The sequence below is a fragment of the Somniosus microcephalus genome, chromosome 12, assembly GCF_052327205.1.
Source record: "Somniosus microcephalus isolate GS21.2 chromosome 12, FLI_Smic_1.0, whole genome shotgun sequence".
Lineage (NCBI taxonomy): Eukaryota > Metazoa > Chordata > Chondrichthyes > Squaliformes > Somniosidae > Somniosus > Somniosus microcephalus.
This window is the reverse complement of record NC_140998.1, coordinates 85833091-85855922: the sequence shown is the minus strand read 5'-3', so window position 1 is coordinate 85855922 and position 22832 is coordinate 85833091. Positions and strand designations below refer to the sequence as shown.

General features: G+C 42.0%; 1 protein-coding gene across 4 annotated transcripts in view; it reads left to right on the top strand.

Moving 5' to 3' along the window:
- Window positions 1-22832, top strand: part of LOC147109374 (uncharacterized) — a 37752-nt gene that overhangs the window by 12831 nt on the left and 2089 nt on the right. For 2 of the 4 annotated variants that reach the window (XM_086003267.1, XM_086003265.1), the window contains exons 5-10: window positions 317-435; window positions 4338-4489; window positions 5535-5607; window positions 7217-7328; window positions 14793-14917; window positions 20344-20419. In XM_086003267.1, coding sequence (XP_085859393.1) covers window positions 317-435; window positions 4338-4489; window positions 5535-5607; window positions 7217-7328; window positions 14793-14917; window positions 20344-20419 — 657 coding nt within the window. Of the gene's footprint in view, window positions 1-316; window positions 436-4337; window positions 4490-5534; window positions 5608-7216; window positions 7329-14792; window positions 14918-19249; window positions 20093-20343; window positions 20421-22832 lie in introns of those variants that run through there. The other 2 variants (XR_015080258.1, XM_086003266.1) reach the window with 2 other exon arrangements.

The following is a 22832-nucleotide window of genomic DNA, read 5'->3' as shown; positions in this document are numbered from 1 at the left end:
ATGGCGGAGCAGGCTCGAAGGGCCGAATGGCCTACTCCTGCTCCTATCTTCTATGTTTCTATGCTTCTGTCTCTCCTGTGGGACACTGCTTGACCTTCCTACTGGTGGCATAATAGAAATTAGAAACTTGATGTGTGGGTAATTGCATATGCAAACTCATGTCTACCTACTTCATGGTACGCACATTAATGCATTAACACACTTCATCATTGTGCCACATACCACATTCTTTTTATGTCTATTTAATTAAAAAAATTAACATAAAACATTACCTGAATTGTACAATATATGCTTTCTGCCTCTTTCATGTTCACAGGGAAACAGCTGGTTAGTGGAAGTTCAGACAAAACTGCACGTGTATGGGACCTGTTCACTGCAAGTTGTCTGCATGTACTGAATAGCCATACAGATGCTGTCACATGTGTTTGCATTAAGGTAGAATTTTTTTTTCCATCCAGCCACCTGCAAGAATAGTTACACAAATACAAAAAGTAACCGTATGCTTTAATTCCTTCCAAAGTATTGACATTTTTGTTTGTATTTCATGGAGGTGGTGTTATAATTGTAAACAGAAGATAGAAAAAAACAGTTGCAGTGATGTCTTCATAATCACACTGCAATCTGTGCATTAGCTTAGATCCTATTTAAAATTAAATGATTATATCTTTTATAATATTAATTACTTACCTAATGTAATATCATCAGGGCACACGATGATGAGCTAATCTGTATGCTACTCATATTGATCACAATTCTCCCATATCTTTGTTGCTCATCAGTTAGCAGGTCACCCAGTCAGGGAATGTAAATCATATTCCATCCTTTATGTATGTCTTGTTCCTATGTCACATTCGGGTTGAATTTCCATAAGGGTTCTCCGGTTTGACGGACGATCCATCAAAATTCTGATAAAGGAACAAAAATATCTAGGGTGTTTCTCCAGGATTCTGTAGATCTGCCCCCAAAGTTATTGTTGATCAGGAGAATCCATGTGGAAATGAATGACTAACAGCTCAATCTTGAAAATGGCATTGCACAAAATAATTTTTAAAAATTAAAACTATTTTAGTGCAATTGATATAAAATAAGAAATGCCTGTGAGTAATTTAAAGGGTATAATTCAATTTCAAGGCTCAGTGGATATATTTTTTAAATTCGTTCATGGGATGTGGGCGTCGCTGGCAAGGCCAGCATTTATTGCCCATCCCTAATTGCTCTCGAGAAGGTGGTGGTGAGCCATCTTCTTGTACCGCTGCAGTCGGTGCGTTGAAGGTACTCCCACAGTGCTGTTAGGGAGGGAGTTCCAGGATTTTGACCCAGCAACGATGAAGGAATGGCGATATACTTCCAAGTCAGGATGGTGTGTGACTTGGAGGGGAACTTGGAGGTGGTGGTGTTCCCATGCGCCTGCTGCCCTTGTCCTTCTAGGTGGTAGAGGTGTGGAGATTTTGCCGAAGGAGTCTTGGCGAGTTGCTGCAATGCACCTTGTAGATGGTACACACTGCAGCCACAGTATGCTGGTGGTGGAGGGAGTGAATGTTTAAGGTGGTGGATGGGGTACCAATCAAGCGGGCTGCTTTGTCCTGGATGGTGTCGAGCTTCTTGAGTGTTGTTGGAGCTGCACTCATCCAGGCAAGTGGAGAGTATTCCATCACACTCCTTACTTGTGCCTTGTAGATGGTGGAGGCAAGACACTTGCCACAGAATACCCAGCCTCTGACCTGCTCTTGTTGCCACAGTATTTATGTGGCTGGTCCAGTTAAGTTTCTGATCAATGGTGACCCCCAGGATGTTGATGGTGGGGGATTCGGCGATGGTAATGCCGTTGAATGTCAAGGGGCAGTGGTTAGACTCTCGATTGTTAGTGATAGTCATTGCCTGGCACTTGAGTGGTGTGAATGTTACCTGCCACTTATCAGCCCAAGCCTGAATGTCGTCCAGATCCTGTTGCATGTGGGAATGGACTGCTTCATTATCTGAGGAGTTGCGAATGGCACTGAACACTGCAGTCATCAGCAAACATCCCCATTTTTGACCTTATGATGGAGGGAAGGGAATTGATGAAGCAGCTGAAGATGGTTGGGCCTAGGTTACTGCCCTGAGGAACTCCTGCAGTGATGTCCTGGGGCTGTGACAATTGACCACCAACCACCACAACCATCTTCCTTTGTGCTAGGTATGACTCCAGCCAGTGAAGAGTTTCCCCCCCGATTCCCATTGACTTCAGTTTTACCAGGACTCCTTGATGTCACACTCAGTCAAATGCTGCTTCAGTATAACACCATCTAAACTATGTAATTGAGTTACAGCTTTTTAACTCAGTCTTGTATTTCTAGTATTATACATGGTAATTTTAGATTATAGGTCATATCATTTCAGAAGTGAATTTGATTCCATCTTATAATTAATTTTGAATAGTTCATGTTGCTCACAAAGACTGCTGAGCTGTACTGGTCTGGGTTTACTTCCTAAAGTAATCCCACTTTTCCTTAATAGGGCCACAGAGTCTTGAAGCAAATTCCTGACAAGCAGAATCTGACAACTAAAAACACAGGATTAATTTCAGGGTAATGGCAATGCGGCCTGTCTTGTTCAGGTAGTGGTTATAGTATTAGACTAGCAACCCTAGTGGTTCAAATCTCACCATAGCAAGTCTTAAATTGAATTCAATGGGCCAGAATTTGTGGGAGCAGGGCATCTCACAGCCTGTCCCGTTAGTTAGACTTAATCATGTACATTTAGGTTTTAAAAATTTTGTCCACGAAGTTGCTGGAAATGCGAGCTGATAATGGAGAGGTGAGGGCAACAGGGCATCTGGGACCTTGGTGAACAATGGGACAAACAGTATATATCCTTAACCAAAGAGATTAAAGAATTGAGAAATAAACAGGAAGCACTGAGAAGGAGGGTGAATTAGAGTGGGTGAAGTCAATTTCAAATCAGGTACAGAAAGAGAAATAAAGAGAGGGAAAGAAAGATTGGATTAAGAGAGTGAGAAAAAAGAGACAGAAAAGAAAAGTAAGAAAAAAAATTTGAATGTAAAATTTGACATTTTTAAAATCTATAACAATTCACAACCTGAAGGAATGAGACTCCACACTTGTAATAGTTAATTTTCAGTGCCAGAGAGGTTGATTGGCAGTCATTAACAATTATCACATTGTTAAAAGGCTATTTCCTCTATTAATTACAAGATTTATCATTCTGTCGTAAGTTTAATGTCCAATTAATGTGCAAATGCGGCAACTTCATGAAAATCACGGGGAGGTTACGCACAAGATGTAGTTTTTGCAAAGCTAATGGCAAAGCGGTGCAAATCAGCCAGCTACTATGGCAATTCGCAGTTCACAGGGTATCTCTTCTTCGCTACAAGTTGCTGGCCAATTTGCGAATTAATAATGGCATGCGTCGTTCAGACGCTATTATTTGTTCAGCAAAGTCTGGCCCAATAAATGTAGTAATTTGTGAGCTGATACACCAAAAAATTACCATGAAAGCTGCTGTTTTGTCATAAACACTTAACTGGTTCACTAATGTCCTTTAGAAAAGGAAACCTGCCAACCCTGCTTGGTCTGTCCTACATGTGACTCTAGTCCTTACTATGTGGTTGCCCTCTGAAGTGACCTAGCAAGCCACTTAGTTGTAAAAATATTACTTATCAAGAAAAAAGCCGACCACCACCTTCTCAGGACAACTAGGAATAAGCAATACATGCTGTTTATCCAGTGCCACCCACATCGCAAAAAAAATGAAATAAAAGAAAAGATAGAATCAAAACCGTTGTGAATATTATAGAAAACCACATAACTCTAAATTTTTATTTCTCTGGATTTTCTTCCAAGATGATACAATCTCTTGAATAGAAATGACCACATTTACAAAAACATCTTTGATGAGGACTGGGTGGCACTGTAACTTGGCACACTGCCCGTTACCTTATGGTGCCTAGGTTCAAGCCCAAATTAATGGAAAGTTGGAAAATCCACCAGTCATTTGGGTCCTACATGAAGTGAGTTTATGTGCTCTCAGTCCCTACACAACACAAAACTGCTGATAATTCAACATAAAATGGAAAAATTCACATGGTAAATTTCTGAGTTTGGCATTCAGGCACATTGATAGCACAAAGTATAATGACTTTTACTGTAGCTTTTGGTTCATGTTACACATGACCTAGAGTGCTTGATAATGACACTGGGTGGCAGTGCCAAAACTGGATAAATATTTCATTCTTAAAATGCCTTTAAATAAACTTACATGAATGCAACAGATTTTGAGTGTGAATGCTGTAATTATTAATAGTGTAAGAAGCTAAAGTAAAGATTTCTGATTTTCAGCACGAAGTCATTATAACAGGCTGCGCTGACAGCTTGATTCGAATTTTCCAAACGGAAACTGGGACTTGTCTGCGAGCACTGATGGGTCACAACTCAGGAATTGATCATCTCTGTTTTGATGGAACAAAGGTGGTCAGTGCCAGCTCGGATAGGTAAAGCTCAGATTCTACAGGTAGCACATTCACCTTTGAAGTGATAGTTCAATAATTGAATATTTTTAATACAAGAATATTGTCTAAAGATCTGTCCATAATTGATGTTGGGATAAAATGTAATATTCTTTTATGTTTACTTTTCTTCACACCATCCACCGATCCGAGAGCACATGCTGGAGAGCTGCTCCCACACAATCAACAAAACTACCCTGTCACTGACTACTATGGTGGGTGCTTGAGAATGCCTCAGGCTCACTAGACTTCCATTTTTCCATCTTCCTCCGTAGAGAAGTGCTTGACCTCTTCTCGGTATCTCCTACAAGGTGACATGATTGAGATCAGGAACTCACTGTGTCACGAATCAGACACAAAGCCACAACCCATGGCACAGGATGCTGGAACTTGAATATTATTTTTCATCTTGCCACCCTACAAAATCTAGTATGTTTTTATATTTGAGGGTAAACTAACTATTCTTTTCACTCCTTTTCACTCTCTTGTCTCTCTCAACCATGTAATATTGCTAAGTTATCTTACTGAAGGGAACATCACAGCTGATCTTTATCTTGTCCACACACACATATGTGCAACTCACACATGCAAGCACAATTCAAAGCAGCATTATTGTATAGCTATCTGGAGCAGGAACTCTGGCCAGTTTTCCCCTTCTTGGTCCAGGGGCACGGAAGCCAATGTGGCACTGTACCCCAGTCAACTAACTCAGCACAGATCAGAGATCAAACCTGACATCTTCCTGGTCTCTATGTTTTGGCTACTCACTGCCAGCTAAGCCATTGGGGGAACAGTGCGTTGGAGCCTTATTGATCACTGTGCAATATTCTCAAAAAAACAAGATATTCTACAATTGAAATTTGTGCAAAAGTAAATTACATTAAGAAAATATTATTAGTTTGAATTAAAAAGCAATTTATCATGACTGAATTTTGGCAAGAAATATTTGTCTGGTATTAGTAATTTTATGTTAATATATTACTTTTCTGTAAATCAATGCTAGTTTATCCCATCTGCTCTTGTAAATCAGAACTCTTCGAGTTTGGTCAATTCAGGATGGCCGGTGTAGGAACATTCTCCGAGGTCATGAAGATGAGATCCAGGTAATGTTATCACCTATCTAGTTAACTTCTACAGCTCACCTTTACATTCAATTCATGAAATCCAGTAATTGTTTAACAAAAAGGTCTCAGTATACCACTTTCTCTTTCAAATACTGTGTTATTATCAATGAGACACAATGGATTACATTTCTAGCTTCGGGCACCCGCTTCAATGTCTGAATTTCCACTGTGCATCCCAATGGCCTCACTGGGAATACAACATTAGAAAATTGCCCCTATTGTCTATTGATATAAGAGGAAAAATTGATAGCCTTTCTGTTAAAGATTGTTTAAACAGTGAGTATAATCATCAATACCCATTTTTTAAACCAAAAAAGTCAAACTGTTGAGTTAAATTATATCATTTTTTATATCTTTCTGTTTAAGCCATCACATCTCTGGGGTTTGGAAGAGTTACTGAGCCTCATATTTGGTGGAGCTGTTAACCCATTAAAATGAGTGGGCTAACATTGGCATTGAGATTGGGAACCCTAGGCCATTGTAGTGATCATGTCATTTTAACTATGGAGCCAATTCATCGATACCAAAAAAATTGGAGCCAAGATTGCTGCACTCCTGCAATCCTTCATACAAGTAGAGAGGGGAGCACCACATTCTGCAATGTTAGCTCAGTATAATTTGAATTTGCTCCCTACTTGTTTTCCCTGAGCGCAGGAAGTTTAATGAACTGAAGGGGGCAGGGAATCTTAAAGGCTGCTGTGCCATTTTAACATCACTGGTTGCTTGAACAGAAGCTATGCAGCACCAGCAAGGGCACATGTGTAGAAATGCCCCCTTCGATGATGACAGTTTGGATGATCAAACTTCTAAAGGCCAGAGCAGGAAATCTGAGCAACATATATTTGATACAGGTGAGCAGTGCCAGTGAACAGATGAGAAAAATTGCTGATTTTGGTGTGGGACCAATTTATATACTAAAATTGCTAAAATTAATCAGTGTAAAAAGGCCACTATATCAATATATATAGTAACACTCTGAGGTCTCAACATTTTTTGAAAAATCTTTTTGGTGCCTCATGAATTAGGTGCGTGGGCCTCCTTGTGAGGCACCCATGCATTCTGGAAGCGTGCCTCATTGAATCAGCCCTTATGGATATTCATTAAGCAATTCCTCCAAGCCAGTTATCCCATTGTTGTCTTATTTAAACAAAATTATTCACAAAATAAGTGAAAATGTATTAAAGATAATAATAAATCTTTGTTGCTTTTGTTTTTTTCCCAAAGATTACTAATGGTGAAGATTAGTGTTAACGTTTATAATAGGAAACATATTTCAAAACAAGTGCATTATTTATCTCGTTTGGAGATCCTATAATGATCATATAGTGACATTAATTGAATTTCTTTTAAATGGTCTATATAATTAAAATAAAAATTAATAATTTACATGATGCTTGTAATACTTTCAAATGACGGCATATGTTGAAACATAGAAGATAGGAATAGGAGTAGGCCATTCGGCCCCTCAAGCCTGCTCTGCCATTCAATGCGATCATGGCTAATCATATGTTGAAATATGTTTAAATTGCACATGATAGGATCATTTATATTTGCTTGAGACGGTACTATCCATTTGCTTACTAAACAGTACTTGACTATGAAAGACCATCTAGTTGCTAGCGCATCCTGGGACCACACTGTAAGAATATGGAATATACAAAGAGGAGTATGTACAGCTGTACTAAAAGGCCATACAGAAGGTAATTACACTGAAATAAACACAAGAAGAAAACGTTTGTAAAAGATTGCAATGTCTGTTTTCAAGATTATCTTTTAATCATACATCTGAGGCCTATTTTCCTCCCTCTGAACCCAAAGTGCACTCTACCTGACCTAGTTTGAACCCGCTGTATTTCTGGGTTCAAGTCATTACCCGAGGCCCGACGTTCCCCTGGTGCAAGCCTGTCCCTTGGCCTGTGGTTGCGCTCAGAAGTGAGGGAGGAAATGCAACTCTTGCTGCAGGTCTGAGAGACATGCATCGGCAGTAATGGTCATTGGCTGCGGGGCCTTCTGGCTACTATCCAAGGGATGTAGCCAGAAGGCCTCCAGTCTTGATAACTCTTTGTTGTTCCTGCAAAAAGAAGAACACTTACCTTTTTTGTGCCCTCCAAGTCCTTGCTGCCTGACCCTCTTAGTTCCTGCATTCTGAAGGAGTCTGGTCACAAGGACTAAGTCCCCTAATTGCTGAGTTGCCCTGCTTAAGCTTCCGCAAAGCTGAAGCTCAGGAAAAAGAATGATTAAATGCTTGTGCCAGTTCCAGGTGCAAGCATTTAGCCTGCCCTCAAGGGAAACCCTGCAAGTAAAAGAGCAATGGAAAGTGGGTGGAGACGTGGAGTAATGTGTCTGAACCCCTTTTTTCTCAGCTTTGCACCCAGGAACTAAGTGTTCCGTGGGCACAGAGCAGAGGAAAATCAGCTCCAGAATTTGTGAATCTTGGCTCTGAAATTCCGTGGGAGTGCCACCAATCTCCTTATGTAACTTTGGCAGGAGACCACTAGAAACCCCAAAGAAACAACATCAAAAGCATTTTTAATTTGTTTATGCCATTTCTATGGAGATTTCTACAGTCTCCTGCTGAACTAACAGTGGGAAACAGTGGTCACCTGGGGAATTTCAGGGCCCTTTTGCATTGAATTTTTTTATTGCATCTAGTAGGATATTGCTTATTTATTGGTTAATATTTCCATTTTCCATTTGATTTTCTCATTTCTCTTTCCCATTGACATCAGCAAAGATCAGTCTCATAGCTTGCAATTATATGCCTGTGGGTGCTGTAGTGTGTTAATTTAAAATTTACGAATTTGTCTGAAATATATAGTGAAGTTTTATGTTAGAATTGTTGTAGCAACATGTTTTATGCACAATTATAAAATATTGTTTCTGAATAGAATATATATATCAGTAATACATTTGATAAGCAAACCACTAGAGTTTGTACACTGATAATCCCACGTTAAACAATGTAACAGTGTCACCATACTGCCATTTGCTGATTTAAAACATTTAAAAAAACATGTTTTGTTACAGATCTGTCTCTGTGATGGGGCAGAGACTTCCAAATTAGTAGTTTAGATGCTACTTTTTTCAGGCCTATAATGAAGACAGAAAAGGCCCTATAATTTTTACCACTTTGTGAAGCCACTTTTTCCCCTCAACAGTTGGTTTAAAAATGGCAATATAATGTGTTAGTTCATGAGAAATTAGTTTAAGCAAGTTTAGTTTCACAGTGACAATCAATAAACTAGAATTTACTGTGGTATTACTGTAGTTTCTTTGTTTTTGTCATGGAGTTAAAAATCAGGCTCACTCAAAGAAAATGGGCCAACTTATTTTGAGACATAGGCCGTGATTTCGTCATCGGAGGCGGGATCGTGGCGGGAGAGGTCATTGGTGGGTCCCGGTCCCTTCCTGGCTCCAGTCGCTCTGTGAAAAGGATTTTCTCCTGATGGGGCTTGTTAAGCCCACCCTGTGCGTTTGCCGGCTAATTAAAAGGAAGCGGATCTGTTGACGTAATTTGATAACGCGTCATCAGCCTGTTTCCTTAAAGTGACCATGGCCACATTTATATTGACAGTTGTGCTGTCAGTGTTCTGCAACATTGAGGTGCTACAAACATTGACAAGCACTGCACAAAGGTGCATGGCTGCACCCAGGCTCCCGCATGACTATGGAGGGAGTCACAGCATGCAGGGAGGTTCTCTTCCCTTCCAAGGGAGGAAGAGACCTCCCCAGGAGACCAATGCAGCCTGGTTGCACATTGCACAGGAGGGCACAAGCAGGGATGTGGTCAGGAGGACCAGGCTGCAGTGGCGCAAACCTTTCATTGATCTCATAAGAACATAAGAAATAGGAGCAGCAGTAGGCCATTTGGCCCCTCGAGCCTGCTCCGCCATTCAATAAGATCATGGCTGATCTGATCTTGGCCTCAACTCCACTTTCCTGCCTTTTCCCCATAACCCTTGACTCCCCTGTAGCTCAAATATCTGTCTATTTCTGCCTTGAATATATTCACTGACTCGGCCTCCACAGCTCTGTTGGGTAGAGAATTCCAAAGATTCATGACCCTCTGAGAGAAGAAATTCCTCATCATCCCCGACTTAGATGGGCGAACCCTTATCCTGAAACTATGCCCCAAGTTCTAGATTCCCCCACGAAGGGAAACATTCTCTCAGCATCTACCCTGTCAAGCCCCCTCAGAATCTTATGGGGGAAAAATTCAGTTGGTTGCGGCTCCTGTTAGCGCCTTAAGAGGGCGCTAAAGGGACACAAACCAACTAGCGCCCGGGCGTGGCACTGCCCACGCCTCCCGCAAAATTCAGCGGGAACTTAGTGGTGGTGCTAACCGGTAGCGCCCTGCGGCGCTGCGCCGCTGGCGATGACATCATTGGCGTGCACAGCGCCCTGCTCACGCCCCGGCCACGATCTTCGGGAGCGCCCCCTGACTTACCGCCGGACGCTATGTCCGACGGGGTCAGGGGGGGCGTACCTGCGGCCGGGGAGGCGCAATTTAAAGGCGAGGTGCGGGGCGGCCATTTTTGTTGCTGGCCGCCTGTCAGCACCTGTCTGCGCTCCCGTCCCAGACCTCCTGAAACGCCCCCCCCCCCCCCCGCCCCGCAGAGTGCTGGCTGCGCTCCAAGAGCCCGGCACTTCTCTTGAGTGCCGGGCTCTTTTGCCTGCACTCCCGATCCCCGGGGGTCCAGCTGGGCCCCAGGTCGCGCTGCACACGGCCCCTCCCCTTTAAGAAGGGGAGGAAGGCCTGCAATACCGCGGCGTGACGTGACATAACGCTGCAATATTGACTCACAGCGCCCCAAGAGGGATGTGGGGCACTTCCAGTAGCGCCTCGCTTCCCTCTTGGGGCGCAACCACTCAATTTCCGGCGCGGGGACGCTAATTTTTCCGGTTAGTGCCCCAATTGGGGCGCTACTCCATTTTTAGCCCTATATGTTTCAATAAGATCACCTCTCATTCTTCTAAACTCCAATGAGTATAGGCCCAACCTGCTCAACCTTTCCACATAAGACAATCCTTTCATCTCAGGAATCAGCCTAGTAAACCTTCTCTGAACAGCCTCCAATGCAAGTATATCCCTCCTTAAATAAGGTGACCAAAACTACACAGTACTCCAGGTGTGGTCTCAGCAACGCCCTGTACAGTTACTTTTCCTACTTTTATACTCCATCCCCCTAGCAATAAAGGCCAACATTCCATTTGCCTTCCTAATTACTTGCTGTACCTGCATGCTAACCTTTTGTGTTTCATGTACGAGGACACACAGATTCTTCTGTACCGCAGCATTCTGTAGTCTCTCTCCATTTAAATAATATTTTGCTTTTCTATTCTTCCTACCGCAGGACGGGCTTAACAAGGTCAATCAAGGGAAAATAGCGTGTGTTGCCTGGACGTCGTTGGGGGCGGGACTGAAACCCGACAACCAGCAGTCCCACCCCCAACGCGTCCCCATTGATAAAATCCAGCCCTTTGTGTCCTCCTCACAGCTTGCTTTCCCACCTATCTTTGTATCATCAGTTATTTGGCTACAGTGCACTCGGTCCCTTCATCCAAGTCATTAATATAGATTGTAAATAGTTGAGGCCCCAGCACTGATCCCTGTAGCACCCCACTAGTTATAGTTTGCCAACCTCAAAATGACTCATTTATCCCGACTCTGTTTTCTGATAGTAAAGCCAATCCTCTATCCATGCTAATATATTACCCTCAAGACAGTGAGCTCTTATCTTGTGCAGTAACCTTTTATGTGGCACCTTATCGAATGCCGTTTGGAAATCCAAATACACTACATCTACTGGTTCCCCTGCTCGTTACATCCTCAAAGAACTCTAATGCATTTGTCAAACATAATTTCCCTTTCATAAAACCATGTTGATTCTGCTTGATTGTCTTATGATTTTCTAAATATCCTGCTACTACTCCCTTAATAATAGATTCCAGCATTTTCCCAATGACAGATGTTAGGCTAACCGGCCTATAGTTTCCTGCTTTCTATCTCCCTCCTTTCTTAAATAGAGGTGTTACATTTGCGGTTTTCCATTCCGCTGGGACCTTTCCGGAATCTAGGGAATTTTGGTAGATTACAACCAATGCATCCACTATCTCTGCAGCCACTTCTTTTAAGACCCGAGGATGTAGGCTATCAGGTCCAGGGGACCTATCAGCCTTTAGTCCCATTAGTTTGCCTAGTACATTTTCTCTAGTGATAGTGATTGTTTTAAGTTGCTCCCTCCCTTTTGCCCCTTGATTATCTACTATTATTGGGATGCTTTTAGTGTCTTCTACCGTGAAGACAGATAACTGTTCAAAGTCTCTGCCATTTCCTTCTTTCCCATTATTAATTCCCCAGTCTCATCCTCTAAGGGACCAACGTTTACTTTAGCTACTGTCTTCCTTTTTATATACTTGTAGAAGCTCTTACTGTCTGTTTTTACATTTCTTGCTAGTTTACTCTCACAATCTATTTTCTCCCTCTTTATAATTTTTTTGGTCATCCTTTGCTGGTTTCTAAAAATTTCCCAATCTTCTGGCCTACCACTAATCTTCGCAACATTGTATGCCTTTTCTTTTAATTTGTCACCACCCTTAACTTCCTTTGTTAGCCATGGATGGTTCACCCTTCTCATAGAGTCTTTCTTTCTCACTGGAATATATCTTTGTTGAGAGTTAGGAAATATCTCCTTAAATGTCTGCCACTGCTTATCTACCATCTTACCAATTAATCTATTTTCCCAGTCCACTTTAGCCAACTCTGTCTTCATACTTTTGTAATTGTCTTTATTTAAGTTTAAGACACTAGTTTCAGACCCAAGTTTCTCACCCTCAAACTGAATGTGAAATTCTATCATGTTATGATCACTCTTCCCCAGAGGATCCTTTACTATGAGATCATTAATTAACCCTGTCTCATTACACATTACCAGATCCAAAATAGCCTGTTCCCTGGTTGGTTCCACATCGTATTGTTCTAAGAAACTGTCCCGAATACACTCTATGAACTCATCCTCAAGGCTACCTTTGCCAATTTGATTTGTCCAATCGATATCAAGATTAAGGCTGTCGGCCATCAGGTCCAGGGGATCTCAGTAGATCATGAAACATTACTGCAAATCCACACCCAACCTCATCCTGCTGTCCCACTCATCACATCCTCATCACTTTGCCTTCCCTACCTTACTCCTGCACACCCTTACTCACACTAACTTACCTTGCACCTTCACCCATCCCTCTCTATCTACATTATCACTTCCCTATCTCACTAGCCACCTCTCACACTCACCCTCATCCTACTGCAAGCATACCAACTAACAACACACAAGGATAGGCACTTAGGTGTTTTATGCAATGTTCATGTAACTTTTCTGTTAATGTGTTGTCAAACATTGAAATCTATATTTTCAACACTTTTTCTTATTGGAAGGATCTGTGCTCACCTTTGGAAGTATCTTGGTGAGTTCCAGTGAATGTTGAGACATAACGTCCCCCCCCCCCCCCCCCCCCCCAATTGTGATGAGTGTGAAATGAATGGCTTGGACATTGTAGGGATGCTTTATGGTGCTGGTGTCAACCTGGCGCATCATGTGGCAGCCAGGGTGTACAGAGTCAAGTGAAGTAAATCTGGTCATGGTGAGGCCATTGCTGGCCTCCCGGGCAGCAATAGTGTCAGGTGCTGATGCCCTGTGACCTCTGCAGCCTGGTGATGTTTGTGTTGGGGCTGATTCAGAGGAGCAAGGTGAGATTTTTTCAAGGGCACCGATGTTGCTGAAATAGATGGCAGTTGAAGTTGAGATGACAGAAGCGATCTCTCAATGGTGAGAGAGCTGGTTCCAAGGAGGTGACAATGGATAGAGAGTTTACTCCAAACACTTCCAAATTGCATACAGCTCAAAAGTGTCTTCCAAGTCCTGACATTGGAAAGTGAACAGTTGTGAAATGGTATCTTTCATACCACTTTTGCAGCTGTCACCTATTCACAGCAATGGGGAGACAGAGAATCCGACCTACTTACCTGACATGATCTCCGAATCCTGGGAACCTCGTTAAAAAAGTGGGAAAATAGAAAAAGGCTGGCAAAATAGTAGTTAACAAGCGTTTAACAAGCATTTAACTATCATAAATGCCTCCCCCGCCGCTTGGTATCGGGTCTGTTCTGAAATCGCAGACCCGACACTTTAGAAACTTACATGGAGGCGGGATCGGAGCGGGTTCCCAACCTGCTGTCAATCATTTCGATTTTGACAGCGGACCCGCCTCCAAACCTGCACTCTGAGCGCCAGCAAAATTCAGCCCATAGAGGCATATTATTATCTGGGTCAGGTAATCAATGTAGGAGCCAAGTCATTCAACTCAAATAGAAGCATCTTGTAGGAAATGTTTATATATACATTCTTGTTAAGAGGCATATAGTTAAATATGCTTTATCCCAATTATTTTTGGAAAAATATTTCTCAGCCTGTTTTGTAAAATTAAATTGTCCATCTCTAGCCATCAGAGTGAGATATAGGCCAAAGACTCCATGGATGGTCAGCAAAAAAAGTTAATATTTACATTTCAGTTTTGCAGTTTACCAATTTGAGGAGAGATAAGCTTATAACAGATGCAAATCTACAGCATTCCATTGCTAATCTTCACTTAGCTGTTTACTGTTTAATAAATATGTAACACATGGTATCCTGAATTGTGCTTAGGTTTATACATTAGTACAGACAAATACCATCATTAGGATAAAATCAGTAATCTAAATCTTCTCTGTACTCTGTTACATATCTTGAAGTTTCGCATTTATACCAGATTGCATAATTATTTTTTGCTTCAATTTTTTCTAAATAAAATCTATCGGCTTGATAATCGCCTGGAATTTCCATGGGGGTTCTTCTGATCTCCTGCTGTAACTTTGGCAGAAACCCTGGAAAATTGACATAAACGGCGAGAGCTTGGAAGTACCCCCGTGTAAATTCTATCCAATATTATGAGTGCAAATCGTTTGTAGAGTTCAGTCCACCGATGATCTACTTCATACTATTTTTCTAAAGTAGAAACTTGAATATTAAAAACTTTAAAAAGGATCAAAGATAAAGTATACAGTATATTATAATCTTTTTTGACTGAGAGTGAATCTGTTTACAGTCTTGTGTGCATTTTCTTCTCTGCAGTGGTGAACTGCTGTCAGTTTGACTGTCGGTATTTGGTGAGTGGAGGAGGGGATTGCTTAGTGCTTGTCTGGTCAACAGACAGTGGAAAATTGCTGTGTAAGTGTCAAGGACACATGGGGGATGTGGTAAGTAGTTTGCACAAGGTGACAGAGACAGAAACCAAATAGTGAGAATAAAGTATCTTTCCAGATTTAAGAACACAGATAATGTAACGATGAAACAAATGGTTACACACAGACCTCCAGTTGAAGAGATAACACTACCCCAGGTAGATGTGCTGTCAATTGTATGAAATTTAATTTAGGCACACTGCTGTGTATCAACTGGTAGTTATAACACTGCCATATTTAGAAATTACACTTTAAGGGAGATACCACACTCCCAACACAGAGCTGTGTTTGATAGGAGTATTGATAGGAGAATCTGAACAAGAGTCTTGTAGCCCTATCTATGTTCTGTTCTCCCTGGCATCAAGGGATCTCAGAATCACCCCTTTTTATTTTAGGGCTTTAATTGTTTAAGGCATTGGTACACTAAAAACCAGAGATATGAGTACTTGAAACCATTACTAGTTAGGGACTCTCCATAATTCTTTGCATTTTCATGAGAACAAAGAGAACTCTTATGAGGTGAAATTACACTATGCAATATTAGCATGCTGCATGAAATTCCTATTTTAGTGGAGTCAAGAACTCATTTATTTTTATCCTGTCTTAAAATACCAAAGAAATTTCATATGAGCAAACTGGCCTGGACTTTTAGACAGTACTTGGGCAGGTGGGAGGAGGAAATGGAAAAGGATACCAATACTAAAATGGGTGGGTACCTTCAAATAAGCTGTTAATGATGTGGTGATGTCACATATCCTATTGGCTGTCATTATCAGGTCTATTTGATCAGTCATGTTCTCGCCTGTATAACATTTATGCTTTAAGGGAGATTCTGCAATATCACACTCCCAACACAGAGCTGTGCTGGATAGGAGTATTGATAGGAGAATCTGAACAAGAGTGTTCATTCCAGGTTGCTCCTTGGGACATCACTAACATTATTCAATCAGCTGTATGCAGGTGTATAAAATAGAGTCATAATGGCACAGGAGGCGGCCATTTGGCCCATCGAGTCTGTGCCGGCTCTCTGTAGAGCAATTCAATCAGTCCCATACCCCCACTCTATCCCCGTAGCCCTGCAAGTTTATTTCACAATTCACAATTCAAATCGCTTTATTGGCATGATAAGTTACATCTTATGTTGCCAAAGCATCAAAATACATTTATGGTTTAGCACATAAACGCAGTTCTATTCATACAGTGTATAAACAGGTATATCCCTGAGTGTATAAATATACATTCGCATTGTTTATATATATTCTTTTCTTAGTTTACTGGTTGTCCCTCTGTTCATGGCAAGCTGTAACATAGTGTGCCGCCAGTGTTACACAGCTTCTCTCCTCTCCCAGTAGGAATGGGAGTTTTTGGTTGTCATTCAGATTTCTGAAATCAGGGCATATTTGTGAGAATTTTTGGTAGAAATTCTCCCTGATGCCCTGATATTTTCCGCAGGCTGTGAGGAAGTGCACCTCTGTCTCCACTACTCCCTGACTGCAGTGAGAGCATATCCTGTCTTCTCTTGGCAGCCTGGTCTGCCTGTCTGCCCTCAAGTGCCTAACCAGACTCCCCTTGAAAACATTGAGTGTCTCCGCTTCCACCACTTCAGTCAGCAGTGAATTCCAGGTCCTCACCACCCACTGCGTAAAAAAGTTTTTCCTCACGTCCCCCCCTGTATCTCTTGCCCAAAACCTTAAATCTGTGTCCCCTAGTAGTCGTACCATCAACTAGTGGGAACAGCCTTTCCCCGTCTAGCCTATCCAAACCCGTCATAATCTTGTACACCTCTATCAAATCACCCCACAACCTCCTTTGCTCTAATGAAAACAAATCCAGCTTCTCCAACCTGTCCGTGTAGCTAAGATCCCCCATCCCGGAACCATTCTGGTAAATCTCCTCTGCACCCTCTCAAGGGCCTTCACATCCTTCCTAAAGTGTGGTGACCAGAACTGGATGCAGTACTCCAGTTGTGGCCTAACCAGTGCTTTATAAAATAGGTCACAGATGCATTGTTTGCTAGAGTAAGCCATTTCACCCACTTCCCTCTGGATAACCAGAAGTGTCATGGCAGGATACTGGAATTTTAAGAGAGTGGCAGATTTTCCATGATCCAAGGAGTTATGGATTGTCCCCATGTGGTCATACATGCTCTCTTGTTCAATCCCATCAGCAATTTAATTTTCTCAATGTCTAGCTTGGTTGCAACCAGCAACACTAGATCATAGAAGTAAATGCTTGCTGTTGTGGCAGCTGCCATGATGCATTCATTTTAAGGCAACTCAGTGTCCCGACACTATTCTGTTCTGAAAGGAAAGTCTCAGGTGTCTCCTGAGGGAACAAGGCTATTCTCTGCAGTCGTGGCTGACATCACCTGTACAGTTTCCCAGGACGTGAACTGAGCACCAGTGCAAAGAGTCCGTGTAACTACTGGAATCATCATAGAGCACACCATTGGCATGTTAAAGGAGCATTTTAGATGCCTGGATTATTCCGAGGGTGCCCAGCAATAAAGTCCAGCTCGGGTCTCTAGAATTATGGTTCCTTTCGGATTGTCTCCAATCATAATCTTACGCGCTTCCTGCTGCACAAGTTTGTGTGAAGTGTGAACCTTTAACCCTAATATAGTGTTCCTACTAAGTGCCTACTTGAGTGCAGGAGTGCACTCCTAGGAGGTTGACTGTTGTGTGACAATATGAACCTCTTGGAAATGAGGATGCCTGCATTGCTCAGCCAGAGCCATGTGTCAAGATGGCTGATAAGAGTCCTGGGGTACTTGCTTCGCCATAGTGATGACTCCCTTCCATCATCTAAGCACAGAGGTAAAAAACAGCTACAATGAAGCATTGAGTGCTACACGAATAGTAGTTGAGCAAACCATTGGGATTCTCAAGTCCTATTTTTGTTGCCTGGATAGGACAGGTGAACCCTAAGGTACAGTCTAGCAAAGCTTTCAAGAATTATAGTGGATTAGAGTCTGTCTGTTGTGTTCTGCCCCAGGGCAGGTCCTAACTCAAGTCTCACACATGAGATATTTGAGCCACTTACTAGGGAAGAGTAGCTGAGGTCATTTCCATTGCCTTCCTCATGGTTTTCCTTCTTCTAGTTAAAGAGCCCCACCTAGCCTTTACGATGGCAGGGGGGGCATTGTATCCATCAGACGCAAGTACCCCTGCTGAACGTCAGCACATATTCAGAGCCGGCATACTTGCTGAGGCTTTCAGGTGTGGGGTCTGAACTCAACACTTTTCAAGAGGCTGGAATACTGTCAACCCAGTATTTAGAGACCATATTCTAGCCTCCACTCACCAGGGGTGTCTGGAGTGGGTCTCAAACCTTTCACCTTCTGACGCAGCGGCGGGAAGGCTCCATAATTTTGCCTACCAAACAGATGTGTCTGGCTGATACTTGAATAGGTTGCATTGACAGAATCAGTGCATTAGTGCAGGATTTGGCATTGTGGAGCTCCCAGCTGCTTTTCAAATCTTTCTTTCTCCAAACATCCAGCATCTGTGATGGATGTAAGGACATTTGTTTTAAGAGGGTGCACTGTAATTAGTGAATCAGAAGATGTGATTGAGCAATGATAGGAGACCTTTTAAGTAATCAGAATGTCTGAAGACAGTAAACACTCAATACTGGAAGCAGCCATTCCACCACCAGCCTGAACCCAACAGCTGTCATCCAACTTCTCAATCTTCCACTGCCTCCCCTGTTTGTCTGCTGAGGAACTGTAGCGCTTTCTCTTCATTACTCAATGACCTAACGGTTCCCATTCCTTCCCCCGTGCACTCCTTTCCCTCTATCCCAATCACGGAGAACCAATCAGGAGCGGGAATCTGAACCCCACCCCCCCAAGGAAAATGTGGCCAGGTACCAGCAGAATCACATTGGTGGGTAGCAGTCCTGCCCAACCATTTCCCCAATCAGCCCATAAAACCCAGGTCTAATATTGCAGTGCAATTTCATCCCATTACTGTTTCACTTAGCCCTTTACCCCAAATAAGGAATGTTCTAAAATATTTTCCGCTGTATTTTATGCTCTTTATTTTTTATTTAATTTTTGCTATATGAATTTCTCCCTTTTATTTTCTTTAAATTATTCTCATTTTATTTCTATTTATTTTTGCTTTTAAATTATCTATCTCCTATTCTTCCTGTATCTTCTGTTTCGCTTCTTTATGTTTCTATCAGATTTTCCTTCTCCCTCTTAAAGATTGTTGTCTGTTAAATTTTGTCATTTTTGCTGTTTTTCTCCTTGATTTCTACCCATCTGTCTCCTTCGGTCTGCAGTTTCACAGCATCTTTCACTTCAGCTGGTCTTTCCACTGTGTTTTTATGCTCCTATTTCAGCATCAATTCTCATTAATGGCAAGTGTGAAGGAATAATGCACCATACCCATTATCCTGGTCCTCTAGTTCTTCTTAGACCTGCAGAGACTCCAATTGGGGAAAAGTTGTATTTCAAAAATCAGTTAGGTAAGGTAAAATGTCATAACATTTATTTTAAGAGGGAAATTCCTCCACTACCCTTTTAAAGTTTATATCACCCTTCCTCCATAGTTTGCTTTTTATGTTGTGATAAGGTTCACAATTATGGATAGCCTTTTACTATCTGATATGCTCTTTTATATTAGAAAAATACTGGCTTTTGGACTGCAATTATTTGCTAACATGGAGCTCATAATCATCAAATATATTAACAGAAGTAAAAGAACGTGCAGTGACTAAATTAAGTACACAAAGTTTGATAATTCAATGAGTTAGACCAGGTTAAATTGGTGCCCTATTTTAGTGAAGATCTAAAAGGAAGATATATGAAATTTTTGTGAAATTACAATCCTATGTATTTTCAATAAGACCACTCAATTACAGCCCGTCTACTGGGGGCTAATTTTGCCAACCTCCTTCCCGTCCCATTCATTCCACCCAATACTGCCTCCTCGGGACTCTGGTAGCTGATCAACAATCACCCCCCTCTGCATTTCCCTCTAGAATGTCTGTTCCCTCACGAACAAGGCCCTTGCCAACCACAACCTTATTGTGGACAATTGTATTGACATCATAGTATTGACAGAACCTTGTCCCTTACAGAAGCTTCCCTACTTTTCACCACCTGCCCTGCCCAGTCATGCTAGTGGGGTGGACCTTATCACCAGATTATACCTCCCCCCCCCCCCCATATCATCTAGCACCTTCCTCTTCGAGCACCTTACCTTCTTCCACCCCTCTTGCCTCTCCTTTAAAATCTTGTTCTCTATTGATCCCTCTCACAAAAGTCCCATCTCAAGTTTCTTCCTGAAATATTCCTCCCTCCTTCTCTGCACTGACTTGATATTTTATGATCTCTTATGTTCATGTCTGTTTATTTCTTGCATTATTGAAGGAAAATAACATCGTCCACATTTTACAATTTTTGATGTCATACTTCAACTTATTCTCTACAGTACTGTTTGATGTTTAATGAGAAGACAATCTGCTCTGGTTCGTCAGATAGCACCATTCGAGTCTGGGACTTTACAGGTGAAAAATAGACAAATGATGAATTTATTTTGTAAGCTCATTTCTTTCTTCATGCCAAAAATAATTCCATAGATGATACAGGCAGCTGATCTTTTTTTATAGGCCTGTATCCATGCTACTCTTTAAACAATTTTGAAAAGCTATGCAAGGTTGATGTGGATTAACTCACCCTCTGATTCCTTCTTCCCTCTGTATCACCTCCGCTCTATACCAAGCAAGTCATAGAATTACATACATTGTACAGGAAAGAGGCTATTCTGCCCAACTGGTCTATAAATTCTACACAAGTTTCTTTCCACTCTAATTACCTCTTCCCACCCTTTCCCCATACTTTTGTCCCTCATGTATCAAGCCTCCCTTTAAATGTGTCCAATTAGATCAGGAACTCTGCTGAGTAACAGTAGAAACGTACTACTAATTTGTGGCACTAATATTAATACGTCACAGCACTGTGCCACGTTTTTCTGCATTTATTTCAATGAGAAAATCCAAGAGGCCCAAAACAAATAATTTTATTCAATGTCTTTCAGAGTGAAACTTTAGACTTTGTGTTTTAAAGATCAAGCTGTATTGTAATATTTGAGTTCTCTTACGCTTGAGAACCTGTAGCACAGAGGACCTATTTGGGAGTGCTGAGGACGCAAGGGAGGACTTTCCACCGAACTGTATGGGGCTGAAAATCCATAGCCCCTTCAGCACAGACATGGTAACTCAGGCGGAAGGGCTGCAAGTTAGACCAGCACCTAGATAAACAGGGTCCCTGCCTTCTCTGCTACTTTGTGATGGGCTTGGATAGGGGCAGAACCTCTGTGCCACCATAAGGCTATGGCTGGGGTTAGGGACTCACAGGCCAGGAGTTTCATTGTCTTGAGACTGATGTAGCATTTGCAGACCAGCATGCTGGGCGAGTACAGGCTAAATGGTGAATGTAGGGCCCACCTGAGGATCCAGGCCTGGACCGCCAAAGATTTAGAAAAATATAACATTTATAGGTAGTCGATGGGCGAACTGTCTCACTCTCAGGCCAGAAGTTTCAACCTCTCCCCTGTGGTAGGTGCCCAACATGTGCCCCCAATGGCATTGGGAAATGATGTGACTTCCCCTGATCCTGCAAACTTGGGCAGAGTCGGTGTCAGAGGTTTCCAGCAGGCAGATCCTGACATTTATGCTGGGATCAAACCCCAATGGAGTTTCAGCTCCTATATTTTTATTTTCAGCAAGGTTAATCTTAGTGAAAGTGTGTGGATTTTCCAGAGCTGCTATATAGATATCCTGCATACAAATGTGATGCAAAGAGTTCATAAATGACTGCTACACAGAGGGAGTATACTTTAATGCCAGGGTTTTGCATTTTGATAATGAGTACAGTATTTTTGATAAATCAGTACAAATACTGCTTGGAGAACCCTGGGTGTTGTTTCTATAGCTCATGAAGAACTGCAAGACTTTCCCAAGTAGAAAACACAGCATAGGTCCTTCCCACCCCCAAGTATCAAACATCTCTCTGTCAGACAGAAAGAGGAAACATTGTCTTGGAGTATGTTACATTCTGATACCATATTGGGCAAAAGTTGGATGGTGAACAAAGACTTCCTATATCCTTATACAGCACCGACAGGACCGAGTTGTTGCCGTCCCATCAAAACTGCCGGACAAACCAGCGCTAATGTTAAAACATACGGAAGCTTTTGAGCTCCGTATCTAGCAACAAACCCTGTTGCTTAGCAACAGCTTCTAAACAGTCGGCCGTAGCTTGCAAGCGTCTTTGTAGCTAAGCAACAGCTTTAGCTAGACCTTGCAGAGCCTGACTAGTGGAAAAAAAACTTACTGAACCAACGCCTGAATTTTGCCGGTGGCTCGAGTATTCCGGACAGTTAACCTCCGGATAAACCAAAGTTTCCTGTATAACATAAGGAACTTTAACAAGCAAAGCCTGGAGTTTAGAGGTGGAAGCAGTGTTGTTTTCCATATACACTCAAAGGAGTCACATGCCTGCTGCCATTAATATTTGTGTGATACAGAGACCAAGAAAGGGAACAGAGAAAATAAAAACTTTAAAAATTAGGTAGTATCACCAAGTGTGGATGGAGGCTATTGAACCTGTTGAATTCACCCTGCCAAAGAAACGTACAATTCCCCCCTCACCACCAAAAAAGGAAACCATTTTCTGGGCGTATGTTCAAGCGTGTACCACACTTGGTACTTAGATGAATGTACAACTGTGTAAATTGTTTTTTGGGATTGATAAATAACATATTGACATCAATACAAAAGCAAAGTACTGTGGATGCTACAAATCGGAAATAAAAACAGAAAATGCTGGAAATACTCAGGAGGTCAGGCAACATCTGTGGAGTTAGAAACAGAGTTGTGGTCTGATGAAAGGTCATTGACTTGAAACGTTAACTGTTTC